At 59.5% G+C, this 19,461-nt stretch overlaps 8 protein-coding genes across 8 annotated transcripts in view; 7 read left to right on the top strand and 1 right to left on the bottom strand.

The window, feature by feature from the left end:
- The window catches only part of BO82DRAFT_311745 (ketoacyl-synt-domain-containing protein), a 7,831-nt gene extending 6,829 nt beyond the window's left edge, over nucleotides 1-1,002 (bottom strand). The window contains exon 1 of the mRNA XM_025632419.1: nucleotides 177-1,002. Coding sequence (XP_025491214.1) covers nucleotides 177-969 — 793 coding nt within the window. The 5' untranslated portion in view covers nucleotides 970-1,002. The remainder of the gene's footprint in view (nucleotides 1-176) is intronic.
- Nucleotides 1,003-1,307: 305 nt separating this feature from the next.
- On the top strand, nucleotides 1,308-3,854 carry BO82DRAFT_311744 (alpha/beta-hydrolase). Its single transcript, XM_025632418.1, has 2 exons — nucleotides 1,308-2,591; nucleotides 3,026-3,854. Exons 1-2 carry the CDS (start codon nucleotides 1,326-1,328, stop codon nucleotides 3,650-3,652), a joined length of 1,893 nt encoding a protein of 630 aa, XP_025491213.1. The 5' UTR covers nucleotides 1,308-1,325; the 3' UTR covers nucleotides 3,653-3,854.
- On the top strand, nucleotides 3,379-5,815 carry BO82DRAFT_98115 (MDR family MFS transporter). Its single transcript, XM_025641722.1, has 2 exons — nucleotides 3,379-5,547; nucleotides 5,620-5,815. Exons 1-2 carry the CDS (start codon nucleotides 3,841-3,843, stop codon nucleotides 5,626-5,628), a joined length of 1,716 nt encoding a protein of 571 aa, XP_025491212.1. The 5' UTR covers nucleotides 3,379-3,840; the 3' UTR covers nucleotides 5,629-5,815.
- A 249-nt stretch (nucleotides 5,816-6,064) lies between these two features.
- BO82DRAFT_432909 (aldehyde dehydrogenase) lies at nucleotides 6,065-7,871 on the top strand. Its single transcript, XM_025640829.1, has 8 exons — nucleotides 6,065-6,381; nucleotides 6,439-6,493; nucleotides 6,540-6,641; nucleotides 6,689-6,703; nucleotides 6,751-6,808; nucleotides 6,865-7,080; nucleotides 7,132-7,517; nucleotides 7,569-7,871. The coding sequence occupies exons 1-8, from the start codon at nucleotides 6,094-6,096 to the stop codon at nucleotides 7,850-7,852; spliced, it is 1,404 nt and encodes a 467-aa protein (XP_025491211.1). The 5' UTR covers nucleotides 6,065-6,093; the 3' UTR covers nucleotides 7,853-7,871.
- A 378-nt stretch (nucleotides 7,872-8,249) lies between these two features.
- On the top strand, nucleotides 8,250-10,016 carry BO82DRAFT_392690 (cytochrome P450). The gene is made up of 2 exons (XM_025638634.1): nucleotides 8,250-8,493; nucleotides 8,543-10,016. The coding sequence occupies exons 1-2, from the start codon at nucleotides 8,285-8,287 to the stop codon at nucleotides 9,834-9,836; spliced, it is 1,503 nt and encodes a 500-aa protein (XP_025491210.1). The 5' UTR covers nucleotides 8,250-8,284; the 3' UTR covers nucleotides 9,837-10,016.
- Nucleotides 10,017-10,180: 164 nt separating this feature from the next.
- BO82DRAFT_336983 (S-adenosyl-L-methionine-dependent methyltransferase) lies at nucleotides 10,181-11,579 on the top strand. Its single transcript, XM_025633374.1, has 2 exons — nucleotides 10,181-10,428; nucleotides 10,493-11,579. Exons 1-2 carry the CDS (start codon nucleotides 10,223-10,225, stop codon nucleotides 11,403-11,405), a joined length of 1,119 nt encoding a protein of 372 aa, XP_025491209.1. The 5' UTR covers nucleotides 10,181-10,222; the 3' UTR covers nucleotides 11,406-11,579.
- A 406-nt stretch (nucleotides 11,580-11,985) lies between these two features.
- BO82DRAFT_384009 (flavin-containing monooxygenase) lies at nucleotides 11,986-13,959 on the top strand (the record flags this gene model as incomplete). Its single annotated transcript, XM_025638069.1, has 2 exons — nucleotides 11,986-13,698; nucleotides 13,936-13,959. The coding sequence occupies exons 1-2, from the start codon at nucleotides 12,028-12,030 to the stop codon at nucleotides 13,957-13,959; spliced, it is 1,695 nt and encodes a 564-aa protein (XP_025491208.1). The 5' UTR covers nucleotides 11,986-12,027.
- A 2,783-nt stretch (nucleotides 13,960-16,742) lies between these two features.
- BO82DRAFT_354992 (Zn(II)2Cys6 transcription factor domain-containing protein) lies at nucleotides 16,743-19,061 on the top strand. Its single transcript, XM_025635329.1, has 2 exons — nucleotides 16,743-17,518; nucleotides 17,591-19,061. Exons 1-2 carry the CDS (start codon nucleotides 16,960-16,962, stop codon nucleotides 18,922-18,924), a joined length of 1,893 nt encoding a protein of 630 aa, XP_025491207.1. The 5' UTR covers nucleotides 16,743-16,959; the 3' UTR covers nucleotides 18,925-19,061.
- The last annotated feature ends 400 nt before the right edge of the window (nucleotides 19,062-19,461 follow it).

Raw genomic sequence — 19,461 nt, 5'->3', positions numbered from 1 at the left:
GTTCCGGGGGAGAACCCCCGGACCCCCCTTCTTTTCAGCTTCCTGGAAGCACTCAGCCAGAAGTCCCGAATGCGGGTTGCCAGGAACTTGAAAGAAAGGGGGGTCCGGGGGTTCTCCCCCGGGAAGCCTTCCTCGAGGTATACATTAGGGTGACAAGGGAAGCAGGGCCAACTCACGTCCGTCAGAATTGACCCCGGTCTCGCGGATGATGCCGTGGACATAATCGCCGTCGGCGACGGCCTGGCTCAGCGTCTTGAGCATGACAGCCGCAAAGCCCTCGCCGCGGGCGTAGCCATCTGCACCCGCGTCCCACATGCGGCTGCGGCCGGTGGGCGAGAGCATGTGCAGCTTGGACTCGGAGATCATCATCTCGGGCCCGAGGATGAGGTTTGCGCCGGCGGCGCAGGCGAGCGTGGAGCAGCCTTGGCGCAGGGCTTGGACGGCCTCGTGCACGGCGACCAGACTGGACGAGCAGGCGGTGTCGATGGTCATGGAGGGGCCCGTCCAGTCGAAGACGTACGAGATGCGGTTTGCCAGGATACTCCGCGCCGTGCCGGTGGCCATATACTTGGGCATGTCCTCGGGGTCGCGCAGCAGCAGCTCGTGGTAGTCGCCCGTCATGACCCCGACGTACACGGCCGTGTCCGAGCCGTGCAGGTCTTCCAGCACGCCGCCCGCCGCCTCGAGCGCCTCGTACACCGTCTCCAGCAGCAGCCGCTGCTGCGGGTCCATGGCCTCGGCTTCGAGGGCGTTCGTCTTGAAGAACGCCGCGTCGAACTGCGCGATGTCCTCGTCTAGCGTGTAGGCCTCCTTCACGTTGAGGCAGCCGGCGCGCTCGCCGTCCGGGTCGTAGAAGGCGTCGACGTCGAACCGGTCGCTGGGGATGCGCCGCTGCACGTCGCGCTTGGCGCACAGCAGCTCCCAGAGTTTGGACGGGGTGTTGGCCCCGCCTGGGAAGCGGCAGCCCATGCCCACGATGGCGATGGGCTCGGGGGTGGGCGTGGTGGTGGTGGGTTGTGGGGGGGACATGGTGTGCGGTAGGGGTGGGTGTCTATTGTTGAAATGAGAAGACAAAGAACAAACAAGAGTATTGCGACTGGGGTATAGATATATTACAACCCGTCTGGATCTGATTCTTTGTAGTCTGGCCGAAAATCAACATATCATGAAGTACATCGTCCAGTACCACAGCCGCCCTCCGGTCGGCGACTTTGTTGGCGCCGACAGCCGAACCCCGGCCAGCCTTGCTGCCTCATAACCCCCATTGCAACTCCACTCCACACACCCATGGTAGCATTATTCTTTCCAGACAGCCAGCGACCACAATGTTCAAATTCTACCCATCCGACTTCTTCCACTTCGAGTTCCTCCGAGTGCTGGCCAGCGCGCCCGCCGGCGGGGCCGAGACGGGCGAGTGCCTGGCGGTGCTGCCGCAAGTGCCAGACGGGGACGCCGAGGCGTGGTACCGGGCGTGGACGGCGCAGGCACGGCAGGCCCAGGGGCTGGGCGACGAAGCCCTCGTCTCCGGGGACCCGGTCGCCGCCTCGGGGGCGTACCTGCGCGCCAGCAACTACTTCCGCGCCAGCGAGTTCTTCCTGCACACCCGCCCGGACGACCCGCGGCTGCTGGCGGCGATCGAGAATAGTGTCGCCGTGTTCGACCAGGGGGTGGATCTGCTGGAGACCTGCCACGTGGTGCGGGTGGAGATTCCGTACGAGAAGGGGGCGACGCTGCCGGGTAAATTGTATCTCCCCCGGTCGGAGCGCGTCGCAGCCCAACTGGAAAGCAAGAAGCTCCCGCTCATCGTGATGACGGGTGGGTTCGACTCCACGCAGGAGGAGCTGTACTTCTTCGGGCCTGCGGCCGCCCTCCCGCGCGGGTACGCGGTGCTCACCTTCGAGGGACCGGGCCAGGGGATCTGTCTCCGCCGCGACGGGCTGCGGCTGCGGCCGGACTGGGAGCAGGTCACGACTAAAGTGCTGGATGTGGTGGAGGAGCTGGCGAACGACCATCCAATCGACCTGGAGAAGGTTGCAGTCGTCGGCGCCTCGCTAGGCGGGTACCTCGCTCTGCGGGCGGCGGCGGACCCCCGTGTGAGGGCGTGTGTCTCGTGCGACGCGTGCTACGATCTGTTCGACGTGACGCGCAGTCGGATGCCCGGCTGGTTCATCAACGGGTGGCTGAGCGGGCGGCTCAGCGACGGGTTCTTCAACTGGGTGGTCGAGAAACTGGCGGGGTGGAGTTTCCAGCTGCGCTGGGAGTTCGGCCACAGCATGTGGGTGTACGGGGTGGAGACGCCAGCGGAGGTGATGCGCTGTATGCAGCAGTACCATGCCCGCGGGTATTTGCACGACATCAAATGCAGTACGTTCGTGACGGGCGCGGCGGATACGTTCTATTTTACGCCAGAGCAGAATACGCAGCCGATCTTTGAGGAGTTGGGGCATCTCCCGCCGCAGAAGAAGCGGTTGTGGATCGGGAAGGGGGTGGAGGGGGGCGGGTTGCAGGCTAAGATCGGGGCATGGGCGGTGTTTCACCAGAAGATGTTTGCATGGTTGGATGAGCAGTTTGAGATCAAGAGGGGGAAAGCTGTGTAGGGGAGTGGTGGTGGTGGTGGTGGTGGTGATTCGGTGCGTTTGTGAATGCGGTGTTGAAAGTAGCCGATTGCCCCTCGGAGCTTTAAACTATTATTTCCTAGATCACATGGTTTTCACTGTTTGGCCTTCTTCGAATAACATATTTCAATTTAACACTAATCACTACAGTTATCCTTCTATCGAATGCCGAGTCTTTTAGCCGCTCACAACTAATTTTCATGTCCTTCGGAGGTAGCCAAATCAGCAAGGAAGGTATATAATCCACTCACACCTCCCTCCCCTCAGTCCAACCCCCCCACAAATAACCAACCACCCAACACCACAATGACACCCATCGGCCGTCTGTACACCTACATGCCCAACGCGCGGATCTTGAAGGTAACCCTAAGTCCACCCCCACCTCCTCCTTCCGACCTCACAAACTCCAGATCCAAGCCGCGGCCGCACTGAACAACCTCACCCTCGACATCCCGCAACCCTTCGCCTTCGGCACCACCAACAAATCCCCCGAGTTCATCCGCAAATTCCCCACCGGCAAGGTCCCCGCCTTTGAATCTGCTGACAGCCAAATCACGCTGGTGGAATCCGACGCGATCGCGCAGTACGTGGCTGCCTCCGGGCCGGCGGCGCCGGCGCTGCTGGGCCGAAATGTCGCCGAGCAGGCGGCGGTGCGCCAGTGGATCTGCTTTGCGGAGAACGAGGTGTTCCGGAACATGATGGCGGTAGTGCTGTGGCGCGTGGGGATTCGGGAGTACGATGCGGGGGTCGATGGGGAGGGGGCCAAGGGGTTGGAGGAGGCGTTGGCTGTGTTGGAGCGGCATCTTGCAGGGGGGGGGAAGGAGTATCTCGCTACAGAGGGGGAATTGTCCCTGGCAGATTTGACTGTCGCGTCGGCGCTGTTTTGGGCGTTTATGCACTATATTGATGCGGAGATGAGGGGACGGTTTCCCTGCGTGGTGCGGTGGTATCTGAGGGTGATTGGGGCGGAGAAGGTGAAGGAGGTGTTTGGGGAGCCTGACTTTGTGGCCGTGCGGAAGGCGGCGCCTGTTGAGTGAGCTGCACCAGGTTGAGTGTTGCTGGGAAGCTGAAAGAAAGGGGGTCCGGGGGTTCTCCTCCAGAACGGTATATCCTATGACTTAGGACTGCAGTTACCAGGACGCTGAAAAAAAGGGGGGTCCGGGGGTTCTCCCCCGGAACGTGTTTCTTCCAGGTATATACTAGGGCTGAGCACCGTGTAGCCTATATGATCTGCAGTGTAACCGCAGGGAATAAATCCTTTCGGCGAGATTCAGCCTGTCCGTCATGCTATATAGACCCTATTTCAAGCACACTGTCCCTCCTTCCTGCTCCCAAATGCAACATGTCTGAACCCGATGTACACGATGTTCCAGCACAGCAGAATGCCCCTCCCAAGAAGGGCCTGCGCTTCTGGCTCATCTTCCTGGCGATCGGGATCGCGACCTTCGTGGCCGCTCTGGACACGTCGATCATCTCGACCGCCCTGCCCACCATCACCGCCGACCTGGGCTCCGAGGAACTCTACATCTGGATCATCAACACCTACCTGCTGTCTTCAACCGTCTCGTCGGCGATTGTGGGTCAGCTGTCCAACATCTTCGGGCGCCGCAGCATGACCACCCTCGCACTGCTCATCTTCGCCGTAGGCAGCGCCATCTCCGGCGCTGCCCGCGACACGGGGATGCTGCTCGCAGGCCGCACCATCCAGGGCCTCGGCGGCGGCAGCATCACCACGCTCTCCGAGGTGCTCGTGTGCGACATGGTCTCGCTGCGCGAACGGGGCGTCTACGCGGGGGTCCTGGGCGCCGCGTGGACGCTCGCCGCTGTGGTCGGGCCCATCATGGGCGGGGGGTTCACGCAGAACGTGTCGTGGCGGTGGATCTTCTACATCAACCTCCCGATCGCGGGCAGCTCGCTCTTCCTGATCGTCACCCTCCTGCGGGTGCGCAATCCCCGCTCCGACACGAGCATCCTGCGCCGTCTGCGCACCATCGACTGGGGAGGAATCACTTTACTCACCCTGGGCGTGACCGCGATCCTCCTCTCGCTGACCTGGGCGGGCACCACGCACCCGTGGTCCTCGTGGCGGACGATCGTGCCCCTCGTCCTCGGGTTTCTAGGGTTGCTCGGGTTCATCGCCTACGAGGCCCTGCCGCCCGAACCGACGATGCCACTGCGCCTTTTCCGCAACCGCACCGCCGCCACGCTGTTCGTGATGGCCTTCGTCTATAGTCTGCTGCTGTTCTGGGTGTGCTACTTCCTGCCCATCTACTTCCAGGCAGTGCTCAACGCCACCCCGACCCGCTCCGCCGTCATGCTCTTCCCGGTCGCCACCACGACCGCGCCCGCCGGCATCGTCGCAGGTATCCTGATGACCAAAACCGGCCGCTACCGCAGTTTCCAGTACATCGGCTTCGCCCTGATGACCATCGCGTGCGGCCTCTTCACCCTCCTGGACCAGTCCACGACCACCGGGCAATGGACCGGCTACCAGATCCTGTTCGGGGTGGGCACCGGCATCGTCTTCACGACCGGCCTCCCCCCGATCCTCGCCAGTCTCCCGGAAAGCGACGTCGCCACCGGCACAGCGACCTGGATCTTCATGCGGAACTTCGGCGCAATCTGGGGCACGGCCATCCCCGCGGCCGTGTTCAACACGAAAGCGAATACACTGGCGTCGCAGACGATCAATGATCCTACGGTAAGGGCGTTGCTGGTGGATGGAGGGGCGTACCAGCGGGCGACGAAGGCGTTCGTGGGTTCGTTCAAGGATCGTCCCGGGGTGATGCGGGCGATTCGGCGGCTGTACGTCCTGAGTCTCAGGGAGGTGTGGCAGGTGAGTATCGCGTTCTGTGGGGTGGGGTTTCTACTGTGCTTTTTGGTCAAGGCGTATCGGTTGCGGGAGGAGTTGAATACCGAGTATGGCATGCAGGTCGAGGAAGAGTCCAAGACACGGATCGTGGGGGAGGGGGTCGAGATGGGGATGGGTGGCCGTGTGGAGGAGGCGAGGTAGACTGTCTTCACTACAACCGGAGATTTCTTCAATTGACGGTCTGTTCAGATAGCTCGATTCACAACTAGGCAGCTGCGACGTATACTCTTGTAAGAAAGCTGTGGCCACCTATTCTTCACACAAGTATCTTGCCCTAGTTTCTATTCGGTAGTACAAATCCTAATGCATACATAGAGAAAGGCTTCCCGGGGGAGAACCCCCGGACCCCCCTTTTTTTCAACTTCCCAGTAACATCCAATCCTAATGTATACACATGGTAAGGCGTACCGGGGGAGAACCCCCGAACCCCCCTTTTTTTCAGCTTCCCAGCAATATGCAACCCTAAATCGCGGCCCACCGAACTCACCGAAACTCGCCGACACCAAAGTATGTCCATCACGGACAAACATCGATAGAAGAACCAACACCAAACTCAGACAGCACAAACTTCCCACAACCCAATACCCCACCGTACAGACAAACACCATGTCACTCGACTTCACCACCTTCCACAACATCATCGCCGGCCAGCCGCGCTCCTCCGCCACCGTCCACGCGGGCGTCTCGCCCCTCACCCGCGCCAAACTCTGGGACGTCCCGGTCGCGACCGCCCAGGACGTCGACGACGCGGTCGCCGCCGCGACATCCGCCTTCCCCCGCTGGGCGGCGGTGCCCTACACCGAGCGCACGCGGCTGCTGGGCGAGTTCGCGGATCTCTACCTCCAGCATGCAGAGGAGTTCGTGGAGCTGTTGATGGCGGAGACGGGACGGAGTGTATCCCTCCCTTACCCGCGATACCTTTTCCCAGTGTGCAGTCCCTGACAAAGACAGAAACCAGCGGCAGCGATCGAGGTGTACTGGGCGGCGGAGTGGCTGCGGTATCCCGGTGCGTATCCATCGCCTCACAAGTAGGCCAAGCTAAATCCGTCCAGCGAAATACACCCTCCCCGAAACCACGCACGAAGACGACGAGCTCGTCGCCATCACGAAATACGAGCCCCTCGGCGTGGTCGCCGCCATCTGTCCGTGGAACTGTACGTGCCGCTTCCCCCCATCTCCCACGCTTGCTGACCAGCACCAGTCCCCATCAGCCTAGGTACTTACCTCCACCACCCACCTCCACCAAATACTCACCCAGCGCAGCAATGGGCAAGATCGCCCCGGCACTAGCAACCGGCAACACCATCATCGTCAAGCCCTCGTCTGTCCCCCTCCCCCTTCCCTTGCCCAACCTCAAAAACAAACTAACAAAGAAAGACCATTCACCCCCTACACAACCCTCAAACTCATCCACCTGGCACAACAAATCTTCCCAGCAGGGATCCTCCAAGCCCTCAGCGGCGACGACACCCTCGGCCCCGCCCTCGTGCACCACCCGCACATCCACAAGATCTCCTTCACGGGGTCCACGGCCACCGGCCAGGAAATCATGCGCGGCTGCGCCGACACCATGAAGCGGTTTACGCTCGAGACGTATGCCCATCCCACATCACAAACACTGCAGATGATGGCTGACGCACGCAGCGGCGGAAATAACGTCGGGATCGTTTTCGGGGATGTCGATATCGCAGCGACTGCGGCGAAGATTGCGGGCGGGTTGTGGTTTAATGCGGGGCAGGTCTGTATTAATGCAAGGCGGTTATACGTGCATTCCTCGGTGTACGCGGAGTTTGTGCGGGAGTTGGGGAGGGTGACGGGGGTGATGGCGGGGGATATGACTGTTGTTGGGCCGGTGCAGAATGCGATGCAGTATCAGCGGATCCAGGCGGTGTTGCGGGAGTGTAAGGATTTGGGGTTGAGGTTTGTTGTTGGGGGAGAGGGGGAGGGGCGAGAGGAGGGGCTGTTTGTTCGGCCTGTTGTTTTGGATAATCCCCCGGATGAGGTTGGAATTCTGAAAGAGGAGATCTTTGGTGGGTTTTCTGCATCTACCTGGGTGGTGTGGGCTAATGGGAGTGCGATAGGGCCGATCATCTCGTGCAAACCGTTTGACGCAGTGGAGGAGGTGGTGCGCGTCGCGAACGAGAGCACGACCGGGTTGAGCGCGATTGTCTGGACCGCGGACGCAGAGCTGGCGCAGAGGGTTTCGGCCCAGTTGGACGTGGGGAATGTGTTTGTGAACGGACCGCCCAAGCCAAATGCGTACGTGCCGTTTGGCGGGCATAAGCTGAGCGGGGTGGGGGTCGAGTACGGGCTGGAGGGGTTGTTGGGGTTCTGTCAGGTCAAATCGGTGCATGTGTATAAATAGTGATGCCAGAGGGTGAATTAAGTAAATTACAGTAGTCTCAGTGTAAATCAGGATTACTCTTACTGGGAAGCTGAAAGAAAGGGGGGTCTGGGGGTTCTCCCCCAGAACGTGTTTCTTCTGAGACTTAGGGTTGCGTGTTACTGGGAGGAAAGTCTTATTCCAGGACTCAGCATTGAGCGTTACTGGGAAGTTGAAAAGAAGGGGGGTCCGGGGGTTCTCCCCCGGGAAGCCTTTTCTAGGACTTCACTGGGAATGAGTATTAGTCTACCTGGGCATTCGAACCAGTCATGCCACTGATGTTAGCAGCTGGCGGATCGGCGACTTTCAGCCATCGCCGGTAGTAACTACTTGGTATACATAGTCAACCTATTCCACTGGATAAATACCCAGCGTCCATCAGAAACACCACCCACTCCAAATAAGACAGCCATCATGGCGGGACTCCACGACATCACCGGGCTCCTCAAGCCCTACCTCTCCGGCACGAATCTTTTCTGGACGCTTCTCCTCGTCGTCTACATCATCCCCAAGCTATTCCAGTATCTGCAGCGAGTCTTCTCCCCCGTCTCGCGCATCCCCGGCTCATGGCTGCACAAACTCACGTCCTTACCACTGAAAGTCGCAATCGCCAAGGGTGAAAGGTAAACCCCTCCCCCTTCAGATCTTTTCTCCGGTATACTAACAAACCAGCCATATCTTCACCGTCGACCTGCACAAGAAGTACGGCCCCATCGTCGCCCTCTCGCCGACCATGATCTCCATCTCCGACGCCCGCGAGATCAAACGCATCGTCCACACGGAGGACTGGGCCAAGTCTGAAGCCGTGTACGGCAACTTCCGACAAGACCCGCAGCGGCCGACCCTCCTGGCCTTCACCGACAAGAAGGCCTACAGCCAGCGCAAACGGCTCGTGTCGAGCATGTTCGGCCTGCGGTACATCCGCAGCATGCAGCCACTCATGCGTGACTGCATCTCCGTCCTGATGGACGAGCTCGACAAACAATGCGAACACGGAACCACCACCGTGGACATGCAGCACATGATCCAGTCCCTGGCGGCGGACATCATCGGCGTGACGACGTTCGGGCAGACCTTTGACCTGGTCAAGAACGGGTCGCATCCGCTGCCGGACCGGCTGAAGCAGGCGCTCAAACTCTCGGGCATTCTGCAGTTCATGCCGTGGCTGACCAAAATCCCGTTCATCCCCAACCGCGACCCCTACGTCAGCTGGTTCACCAACGAGATCGTCGCAAAGCGCCGCGCGCAGATTGCCAGCCGCCAGGGTCCGCCCCGCGAGGACCTGCTACAGAAAATGATCGAGGCCGCGGACGAGAGCCCGACCTCGTCGTTCCGAGTCTCCGATATCCAGGACGAGAGCGTCGTGCTGCTCATCGCCGGCAGCGAGACCACCGCCAACGCGGAGCTGTTCACCCTCATCCACCTCCTGCGCCACCCGAGCAAGCTCGCCACCCTCTACGAAGAGATCGACCGCTGGTACCCCCGCAACGACCCCCGACCGACCGACTGCGACTACAGCATGTCCGGCATGGTCTACCTGCAGGCGTGCTTTGACGAGACCATGCGCCTGGTGCCCGGCCAGGCCACGGGAAGCCCACGCGAGTCGCGCAAGGACGAGACACTGCTGGGCTACGACATCCCCAAAGGCACAACGGTCTTCCCCACGACGCAGGAGGTGCATCTGAACGAGTCTCTGTGGCCGAACGCGACCGCGTTCCTCCCCGAGCGCTGGCTGGACGTCTACGCCAAGGGCGAGGCGAGCAGCCTCCCGTACTACCCCTTCTCGGCGGGCAGTCGCGTCTGCATTGGCAAGCACTTCGCCGCCCAGGAGATGCATCTCTCGCTGGTGTCGCTGCTCCGCCGCTTTCGCTTCGAGTATGTGCCGGGCCAGGACGAGTCGACCGTGTTCCGCATTGCGCAGCAAATGCGGGGGCAGCGGTATCTGATGACAGTGGGAAGGAGGTAACAGATGCTGTACATAGTTCAAGTTGTGGATTCTTACAGCTTCCGAATAAACGCCGCTCTGAGTACTGGAGTATACCGTCCCGGGGGAGAACCCCCGGACCCCCCTTTCTTTCAGCTTCCTGGAAACAATGAATCCTCAGTCCTAGAGTTACCGTCCCCGGGGAGAACCCCCGGACCCCCCTTTCTTTCAACTGCCCAGCTTAGATCAAATCTTATCCAGGAAATGTGAATACAGTTGTCGAATAGGACCAACCCACCGAATCTCGCCGGCCGTAACTCGCCGACCCTGTATGCTGCTCGTATATATACCATCTCCTGCTTCACCAGCACCCTCACACATCCAAACAGCCCCCACAAGATCCCTCACGTAGAACCAATCAAGCCAACATGTCCCCCGCCAAAGTCAGCGCCAACGACGTGCCCATGCACGGCAACGGGTTCTACAGCTCCAACTCGGCCCTGCAGCACTCCGCCATGCTCAACGCCCTGCCCTTGCTATCCGCAGCAGCCGCCAAGGCGAAGCAGCACGAGCAAGAGGACAACTCGCGCCCCTTCACGGTCCTTGAATTCGGCTCCGCCCACGGCAACAACTCGTACGCCCTCCCCTCCCCACCCCCATGCCATCCCATCCACAACAAACCTAACATCACAGCAAAGCCACACCCCCATAGCCACAATCCTCGAATCCCACGCCCCAGCCCCCTCCCGCGAGATCCACCTCCAATTCAACGACCGGCCCGCCAACGACTTCACCACCCTCGCCACCAACCTCACCACCATGACCTGGCCCGTCAGCAATGACATCTTCACCTCCCTCGTCCCGTCCTCCTTCTACGCCCGCGTCACCCCGCAGGCAAGCGTAGACGTGGCCTTCTCCCTCGCCGCCCTGCACCACCTCGACCGCGTCACGCCCGTGCCCCCCTCGGGCCCCATCCCGACCCACGAGGTCCGCCAAGCCGAGTTCCGCGCGCAGGCGCACGCAGACCTCCTCGCTTTCCTGTCCCACCGCGCAGCGGAGATCGTCCCGGGGGGCGGACTTGTGCTGAGCTTCGTGGGTCAAGAGATTGGCCCGAGCGGGGAGGAGATTACCAACTACGCGGGGCCGGTGGACGCGTGTCGCGACGCGATGATCGAGATGCTGCAGGCGGGTGTTCTGGCGCCGGCGGTGGCGAATGTGTTCGAGGTGCCGGCTTACAACCGGACCATGGCGGATGTGCGGCGCACGCTGGGCGAGAGGGCGGTGTTGGCGGAGTGGGATGTTGAGGAGGTGTTTGAGAGGAAGGTCGTGCATCCTGCGATTGAGGAGTTGACCTCGAGAACCAAGGCCGCGCCCGAGAACGAGGGGGAGCATGCGGAGTGGTATGCCAGGACGGTGGTGGATTGGCTGATGGCTGTTGTGGCGGGGTATTTTGTTAAGGCGGTGCGCGAGGGGATGGGGGTTACTGATGCTGAGACGGTGGATGGGTTGTTGGCCGAGTGGGTGGAGCGCACTAGGGTGCGGTTCTTGGAGGGGCATCGGAACGAGGCGGTTGAGTGCTGGTTTGTTTATGCGCGGTTGAGTCGCAAGTAGATGTAGAGGAAGCTGAAAAGAAGGGGGTCCGGGGGTTCTCCCCCGGAACGTGTTTATTCTACAACTTCTTAGAATTACGTGTTACCAGGAAGCTGAAAAGAAGGGGGGTCCGGGGGTTCTCCCCCGGAAAGCCTTACTCTGTGTATCAATTAGGGTTGAGTTTTACTAGGGAGGTGCAGAGGAGGTTAACATATGAACCGATCGATATCCATGTTGCATTACTGAGTAGAGCTAGTGGCCTACGTAGCCTCACAGCCTGCGACAGCACGATCGGAGTGAAACGCACTGCCTCATCCACAAGGCACACATCTATTGCAGTCAACCGTCCAGTCTCTACACTCCACTCTTTTGGGTGGGTTTGCGGGTCCCACCGAGCGCGACCAGCGTCGGCGCAGTCGGCGATATTTCCCCGGGACTCGGAGACATAGTATACTCGCCGGTTAACCACCAACACACACCAACCCACCAACGCCATCCATCGTGGAGGCAAACATGCCACAACCGACCGACTCGCCGAATTGGCCCTCACCACTGCATCAACATCCTATCAACTATATTACAATCACATCGCCATGACACCGAATCTTCCCCAAGACACATCTCTTCTACAATCCTAAGCATCATGCACCGCGAGCTCAAAGAATTCTCCCACCCCCATGGCTCCACGGGCATCTACCAGGACAACCTCCAGGTAGATGTGCTCATCGTGGGCGCCGGGTTCAGCGGCATCTACATGCTGCACGAGCTGCGCAAACAGGGCCTCAAGACCGTCGTCTACGAGGCGGGCTCCGACCTGGGCGGCACGTGGCGGTTCAACTGCTACCCCGGAGCACGGGTCGACTCGCAGGTGCCATTATACCAGTTCTCCATCCCCGAAACCTACAAGGACTGGACCTGGTCCACCAACTACCCCGACTACAAAGAGCTGCGGGCCTACTTCGACCACGTCGACAAGGTCCTCGACATCAAGAAAGACGTCGCCTTCGGCAGCGTCGTCGTCGACGCCCAGTTCGACACCACCCAGAGCCGCTGGGTCGTCAAGACCCAGGACGGCCGCACCGCGTACGCCAAGTACTTCATCGCCGCGGCGGGCGTCTCGTCCAAGCGTTACATCCCCGAGTGGGAGGGGGTCGAGAATTTCAAGGGCCCCATTCACCACACCTCCTTCTGGCCGGAGCACGAGGTCGACGTGCGCGGCAAGCGCGCCGCCATCATCGGCACCGGCGCCTCGGGCGTGCAGGTCACGCAGGCCTGGGGCCCCCAGGCGGGCCATCTGAAGGTCTTCCTGCGCTCGCCCAACTACTCCATCCCCATGCGCCGCAAGGAGCTCACCGCCGACGAGCAGAACCAGCTCAAGCCCATCTACCCGCAGCTGTTCGACCTGCGCGAGAAGACCTTCACCGGCGCGCTGGTGGATTTCAGCGAGCGCAGCGCCCTCGAGGACTCGGCGGCCGAGCGCGAGGCCTTCTACGAGCACCGCTACCACTCCGGCGGCTTCGACTTCTCCACCGCCAACTACAAGGACACGATGCTCAACCCGGTCGCCAACCGGTACCTGTACGACTTCTGGGCCAAGAAGACGCGGGCGCGGTTGAATGACGAGCGTGTCAAAAACCTGCTGGCGCCCGTCGAGCCGCCGTACTTCTTCGGCGGCAAGCGCTCCTCGCTGGAGACCGACTTCTACGAGCAGTTCAACCGCGAGACGGTCGAGCTGGTCGACGCCAAGAGCAACCCGATCGTCGGGTTCACCGAGACCGGCATCAAGATGCAGGACGGCACCGTGCACGAGGTCGACGTCGTGTGTCTGGCGACCGGGTTCGACACCACGACGGGCAGCATGATCAACCTGGGCGTGCGCAGCATCCACGGCACGACGCTGCAGGAGGACTGGTCGCAGGCGGCCGAGACGTACCTGGGGCTGACGGTGTCCGGCTACCCCAACCTGTTCCACCTGTACGGCACGCACGCGCCGACGCTGTTCAGCCAGGCCGTGACCACCATCGAGGTGCAGGGCCGCTGGATCGCCGACGCCATCAAGCAGATGGAGCGCCAGGGCATCCGCTCCATCAACCCCTCGCGCGAGGCCGCTCACGCCTGGAAGCTGCAGATCCGCGCCTTCCAGAACGCCAGCTTCTTCCCCACCGTCCATTCCACCTACATGGGCGGCTCCATCCCCGGCAAGCCCTTCGAGCTGGTCTCGTACCCAGCCGGAATGCCCATGTACGCGCGGCAGATCCGCGACGCGCTGCCCGCGTTCCCTGGCTTCGAGGTCGTGAAGGCCGGCGAGGAGAAGGTCGAGAACGCGGCGCCCGGCGGGCTGGAGGCGACGACCAACTTCTTCGAACGGTTGTTTGGGATGCCGCCTTCGTCGGCGAAGGAGGATCTTGCGAAGCAGGATAGTTAGTTGGTTAGCTACTGTACCTCACTAATGATTATGTTGTTGTTCTTGTTCAAACTGGGCCCTATCCTGTGATTTTCCTACAATCATGCAATATGGATGAATATTGGCATATCGAAATGACTTGTTTAGTCCTTCCTTACACTTTCTCAGTAACACTCAACCCTGGGTCATAAATTGGGACTTCCCGGGGGAGAACCCCCGGACCCCCCTTCCTTTCAGCTTCCCAGTTACACTCAACCCGAAGTCCTAGAATAAGACTTTCCCGGGGGAGAACCCCCGGACCCCCCTTTCTTTCAACTTCCCGGTAACACACGACCCTAAGTCCAGAAATCGGTGACAGTAATCAACAATCCGTATCCAAATCTGGTGGGTCGGCCGCTGTGCAGGACAGAGTACACAACCGTCCCTCAACAACTGTCTCCGCCTCACACACTACAATGTATCATCTACATCCCCAACACACCAATTACCCCCGGCCCTGACCCTTTCTCACTCTTCTGGAACATGAAAATAAGGTAGGTAGTCAGCAGCGCGTAAGCGTATTACCAACACGACTCGACATAACATGACACGACACACCCGACAACCGCCGCCCGCCCGCCCGACCGCAGAAAACCTCCACGTGTCCTCCCGCGGAAGTAGTCCGCGACGCCCCCGAGCCCTAACTCGCCGTCTAGTGCTCGACTCAAAACTAACGCACACAAGCCTAAGCCCAGGTAGGTAGGTAGGTAGCTAGCTAGCCAGGTAAGCAGGGCATCATGCAATGACCTGGCCCGATACTGTAAGTTGCTTCGCTACGTAAGAACCCAATCCAGGGCTTAATCATATAGTATAGCGCTAGTAGTTTCGCTGCCTAGAGATCGATATTCTTGTCGGTAGACTGCGGAAGCGATCAGTTGAGTTATTGAGGGGAACCGACTACCCTATTAAAAAATAGTACAGTACCTACTCATGTATGCCGATTCGCCTCGGATTTTTCTGCCAAGGGTGGCTAGGCGTCCTGCCCATTCTCCAATCTATTGGGTATCCATAACGGGGGGAGAGCGCAAAGACGTTAGAAGAGAGTTCGGCATTGCTTTCATTCGTATCGGATCGAGTAACGATCCTTGGCGATACCTATCGCGACAGCTCTAGCTACTCACTAATTAAAACGTGAAATGACAGTGCCGACATACCCATTGCCGTCGCCATAGTCTGGTCTGGATCTGGACTGGATCCTGCCCGGGCTAGGCTGAGCCAGAGCCTCGAGGCGTACCATATCCGGGGTGGCATGATGCAGAAAGAAGACGAGGCTGACCGACCGTCGGGAGCGCGAAAACTTAAGTACCCAGACTGTGCGAAATGCTGATCCTTCCGATCCTGCATCCTTCATGATGTCGTGGATCAGGGATGAGGCCATAGTCTTGTTGCGGGAGGATTGACTTCGTCCCCGCTGGGCGATACGAGGGCCAAAACGGTATGCCCTGGCAACGGAAAGGAAGATTATGGTGATGGTAAGGGGAAGGGGTTGGTGGGGTCATGTGATTGCTAAGCTTTTTCGGGGCTTGGTATTGTATCTGATTCTCCATTGACAACAGATTGGTGCCATCTGGTGTATTGTGCTTGGAATGACTAGGAGAAGGAGATGGTGTGTTCCATGAAGAGAACTCAAAGCAGTAAGAGTATACTTTAACACTTCCATCTATCGGAGCAAATTCCCCCCCCGACACCCGCCGAGAGCATCGCGACCCATCGCCCCTCCGGCACGGCTGATAGGCCAAAACCCGCCGATCGGCCGGCTGGCGGGGCACTAGCGGGCGTTTTTTTTTTTTTATGTGAAGAGGAGTCGAGTCGAGACTGCCTTATTTTACTTGAATGTTGACACAAAGCCGGGCTAGTCGTGAATCCTGATGCTGCAAGGGCTTGATCGTCCTTGTTTCCCCAGTTAGCCAACGTGGGGGCGGAGTTCTCCTCACTCCTCCTCCTCCTCTTCTTCTGCAGTGCCATGTAGACATGGAACAATGCAATAGCATCGTCGACTCGTCTAGCTAGACAATACCGAACAGCCCTAGCCTACTTACCACTGGGTACACTACTCATCTAATTTAGTTCCTCATGCTGCAGAATAGCATACTCATGGTATAGTCAACTCCTTGGGGCCAAAACTCATCCTTCCCTCATTACTCCACGCCATCAGTCCCGGTTATCCGATCCCCACTGCCCCCCTCCAATGATCCTCATGTATCACACCCTAACAAGGGCAGGGAATCTGAATCTGCAACCCGTACGTCACCACGGGCACATGGCTTAGTGCAGCACATGGCAACAACCCTGCAACCGGTGCTATCTCGCCAATCCTTCCACGTCAACATGCCACCTCCCTGAAGGATTGACCTTTTCCTTGCCTTGCACCTCAGTCGGCATGGGGTTAGTGCCAAATCGTTCCCTGACTAGTCAGTGTTGCGAATCGCATGTTGCAGGTCGCACCGATAACGAACTCTCTAATCGCCAATCTTGAGATTGGCCCTTGCCCCTCCCTGACAAGGCTGTCGTTGGTTACACCGTCCTACACTGCCCACTTCTGCTGTTTCGGATGGAGATTATGCGAGGTCGTATGTGTCAGAACCTCTGCAGCGCTGGCAGAGTGGAGCCAGGGTCGATGTACTGCACTGCACTTGCACCGCCGACATCAGATCATGTCCACTGCAGAGCCTCCTCGCCCGCAAGTCTGCAGTCTTGGGAACACCACCTCGATCGCAAACCTCTTGCATCCAAGCGGCAGTTAATTTTGCCCAGGTTGGGCCATTTCCGGTATCCACCAACCACAGACCGCAGGATTCATCGTGCGCATCTCATCTGATGGCCGGCCTGATCCATCGTCAATCTTCACTGAAACGCACCCTTTCATTCGGTTCCAGATCATGCAAACCCCCCCCCCCCCCCCCCAGCGAGTCAGTGTTGCATGTGGAGACTAGACCTGCAGCAGGATCTTGATGCCTGTGCAGCCACGAGCGGTGCCAAAAGTACTCAGCAGGCGACGCGGCTGCTGCCTCGCTGCAGGGAGGTACGGTACATAGATAAAAGCACCGAATGTACCCGGAGAGGTAGATTCGTTGCGCCGCTGCGATAAATACCTTTTCTGCACTGTCCCCGTTCAGTCATACTCTTAGTATCATGTCACCGACGATGAGTTTGGCGGCGTCGCAACCACAGCAGCCGCAGCCTACGCCTTCAAGTAAAGCCCCGCTCACCCGCCAGGCGTGCAACCGCTGCCACGCCTCAAAGCTGAAATGTCTTCGTCCGCCCGGGGTCACCACCAGTAAAGCATGTATCCGCTGCATCAAGGCAGATGCCGAGTGTGTCTACGACCCGCCCCAACGATTCGGTCGGCCGCGACAGAAAAGCCGGCCTCAGCCCGAGTCAGGGCCCCCCCGCATTGAAGCCCGAGAGCCCGAGGTCACCGATCCTCGACGGGCTCGTCATGGATCGACGATCGGGACCCGCTGGGAGAGTATCGAGAGAGAGAGCAGCGGTAGCCTCGCACCTTCGTCCGCTGCCGAGAGCCCCTACACAGCGGCGGGGAGCCCAGACAATCGTAGTAGCACCGCCGTCGCCGCAGCCCCGTTGGCTGGGATGGATTACGCCTCATCACACTTCCCCGAGCCCTTGGATAGCGAACGCACCAGCGAGCTCCTCGATGCATTCCAGTCCGAGTCCATGCAGCTGGATGTTGGTGAGACCTTTTCCCTCACTCCGCATCCCCCATGCACGTAACACGCGGCTGACGGATTTCGGCATGACACAGATTCATACTGGGGAGAACCCGGTCCGATGATGCCACCCGCCGAAACCGTCCCATATTCGGATCTTCTGACCGGTCCAATCGATCTTGACTTCACCATCTCCGACCAGGACCATCGAGCCGAGATCCACAAGCATGCCCTCGATCCTGCCCTCGCTGCGGCGGAGACAGAGTCCACCGCCGACGACTACGTGCTCGATCTCGTCCAGCTGCAGGCCAGCGTGAACCAGAACAATCGCGAATTGGCGGCGATGATCCGCAAGGCCCAGTCGGCACTTGGCGTGGTGGAAGGACAGGTAGGACAGGCTCCGCCGATCCCCGATTCCCAGTTCAAGACCCATCTGCAGCGTAATCTGAAGGCATCCGAGCAGACGCTGGATGTCCTGCACCGCATCAATTCCCAGTTTGCGCCGGGATTATGCGAGACGCGCCCGCCTTCTCGATCATACGGGCTAGATCCTACCCTGGATCGACTGTACGCCGATTGTGTGAGCCAAGATCATTCGTTTGGGGCTGGGGGAGACCAGTTGGGGCTGCGCGCGACGACGCCTCCAGGGGTCTCGGCCGCCGACCCCCAACACAGTATCCTCGCCTTCCTTGTGCTGACGACCTACCTCCGTCTGCTGCATAACTTCGATGCCCTCATTTCCATCCTGCAGGACCGTCTGCGGTGTTCCGCCAGTCTCGACCCGCGGCGACCGCTGCATCTCAGCGAAGACAGCTCCGCGTCCGACAGCAGCTCTAACCCGCTCCTCGACGTGTCGCTCGGATCGTTCTCCTTCTCCTCCTCATCCGCGCGGTCGTTGCAGGCCATGCTCAACGTGCAGATGATCAACACCGTTCTCACTAAAATCAAATCCTCCACCCAGCGGATGTTGCTCGGTCACGATTACCTTCCACCGTCCTCTTGCTCCTCCGCCGCATCTACCTCTTCCACTGCCTCCACCTCTTGCTCCACGAGAGCACCGCCCACCTCAGCAACCGGGGGACCCCACCACCCAGCCAGCGCGGGCTCCATCTTCTTCCATCACGCACACTCCCACTCCCACTCCTCCTCCGACCACCCCTTTTCTCAGCCGGAAGGTAGAGGCTATGCTCTTTACAACCACGCATTCCACCCTCCTCCCCCATCGCGGCACACGCACAACTACCCCACTTCAGAGACCATCACCCCACCATCATCCGTCCTCGGCGGGGGAGCAGGGACCACCCCACCACCTTTCGTGTCGGGCGTCGACCACGTCGTCCGCCGGGCCTTGGCCGAGGTGCAGGAGCTGGAGTTGAGTTTGCGCAACCGCGCGCGGGCGATCCAGCAGTGGAGTGAGGAGGGGTTTTAGCCCCACTTCGTGGGTTTGATGAAGAGATGACTTCTGCTCAGTTGAAGTGGATAGTCTCTCGAATCGGTTCTCCCTTGATGTACTGTATTGTGAAAGGATAGATTGATTAGATAGACGGGATCAATGGATAATCTTCGGATAATGCAGCCGTTCTGCCGTGTGTAACCGCCCTGGGGTGGCCACACATCCAGATTGAAAGACAACGTCATTATTCGATAGACTGGACTAGCCCATCTGCAGTCGAATTGAGTTCTGCACGGAAGTATCTCATCATGTGATCTCAACCTGCCAAGCCATCTAGAAGCCCTCCGACCGCAACAACAACTGAGCTACCATGTGTCATCCCGCGTGCTGCGATTGGAATCAGCAGCTGGATTGGCTGCCCCCTTGCATGTTGGACAATGACATTGATGTAGAGCTGCGGTGCGGTGCAGACATGGAGATGAAGCATGATGTCAATACTATGTGGAGAGGACGCGAAGCATAGCCTAAACGTGATTTGAAGATGAATCATGCCACGACGAGAAGAACCCACTG

Source organism: Aspergillus uvarum, assembly GCF_003184745.1.
Source record: "Aspergillus uvarum CBS 121591 unplaced genomic scaffold BO82scaffold_32, whole genome shotgun sequence".
NCBI lineage: Eukaryota > Fungi > Ascomycota > Eurotiomycetes > Eurotiales > Aspergillaceae > Aspergillus > Aspergillus uvarum.
Note: the sequence above shows the minus strand (reverse complement) of the source record. Positions and strands in the feature narration are given on the sequence as shown.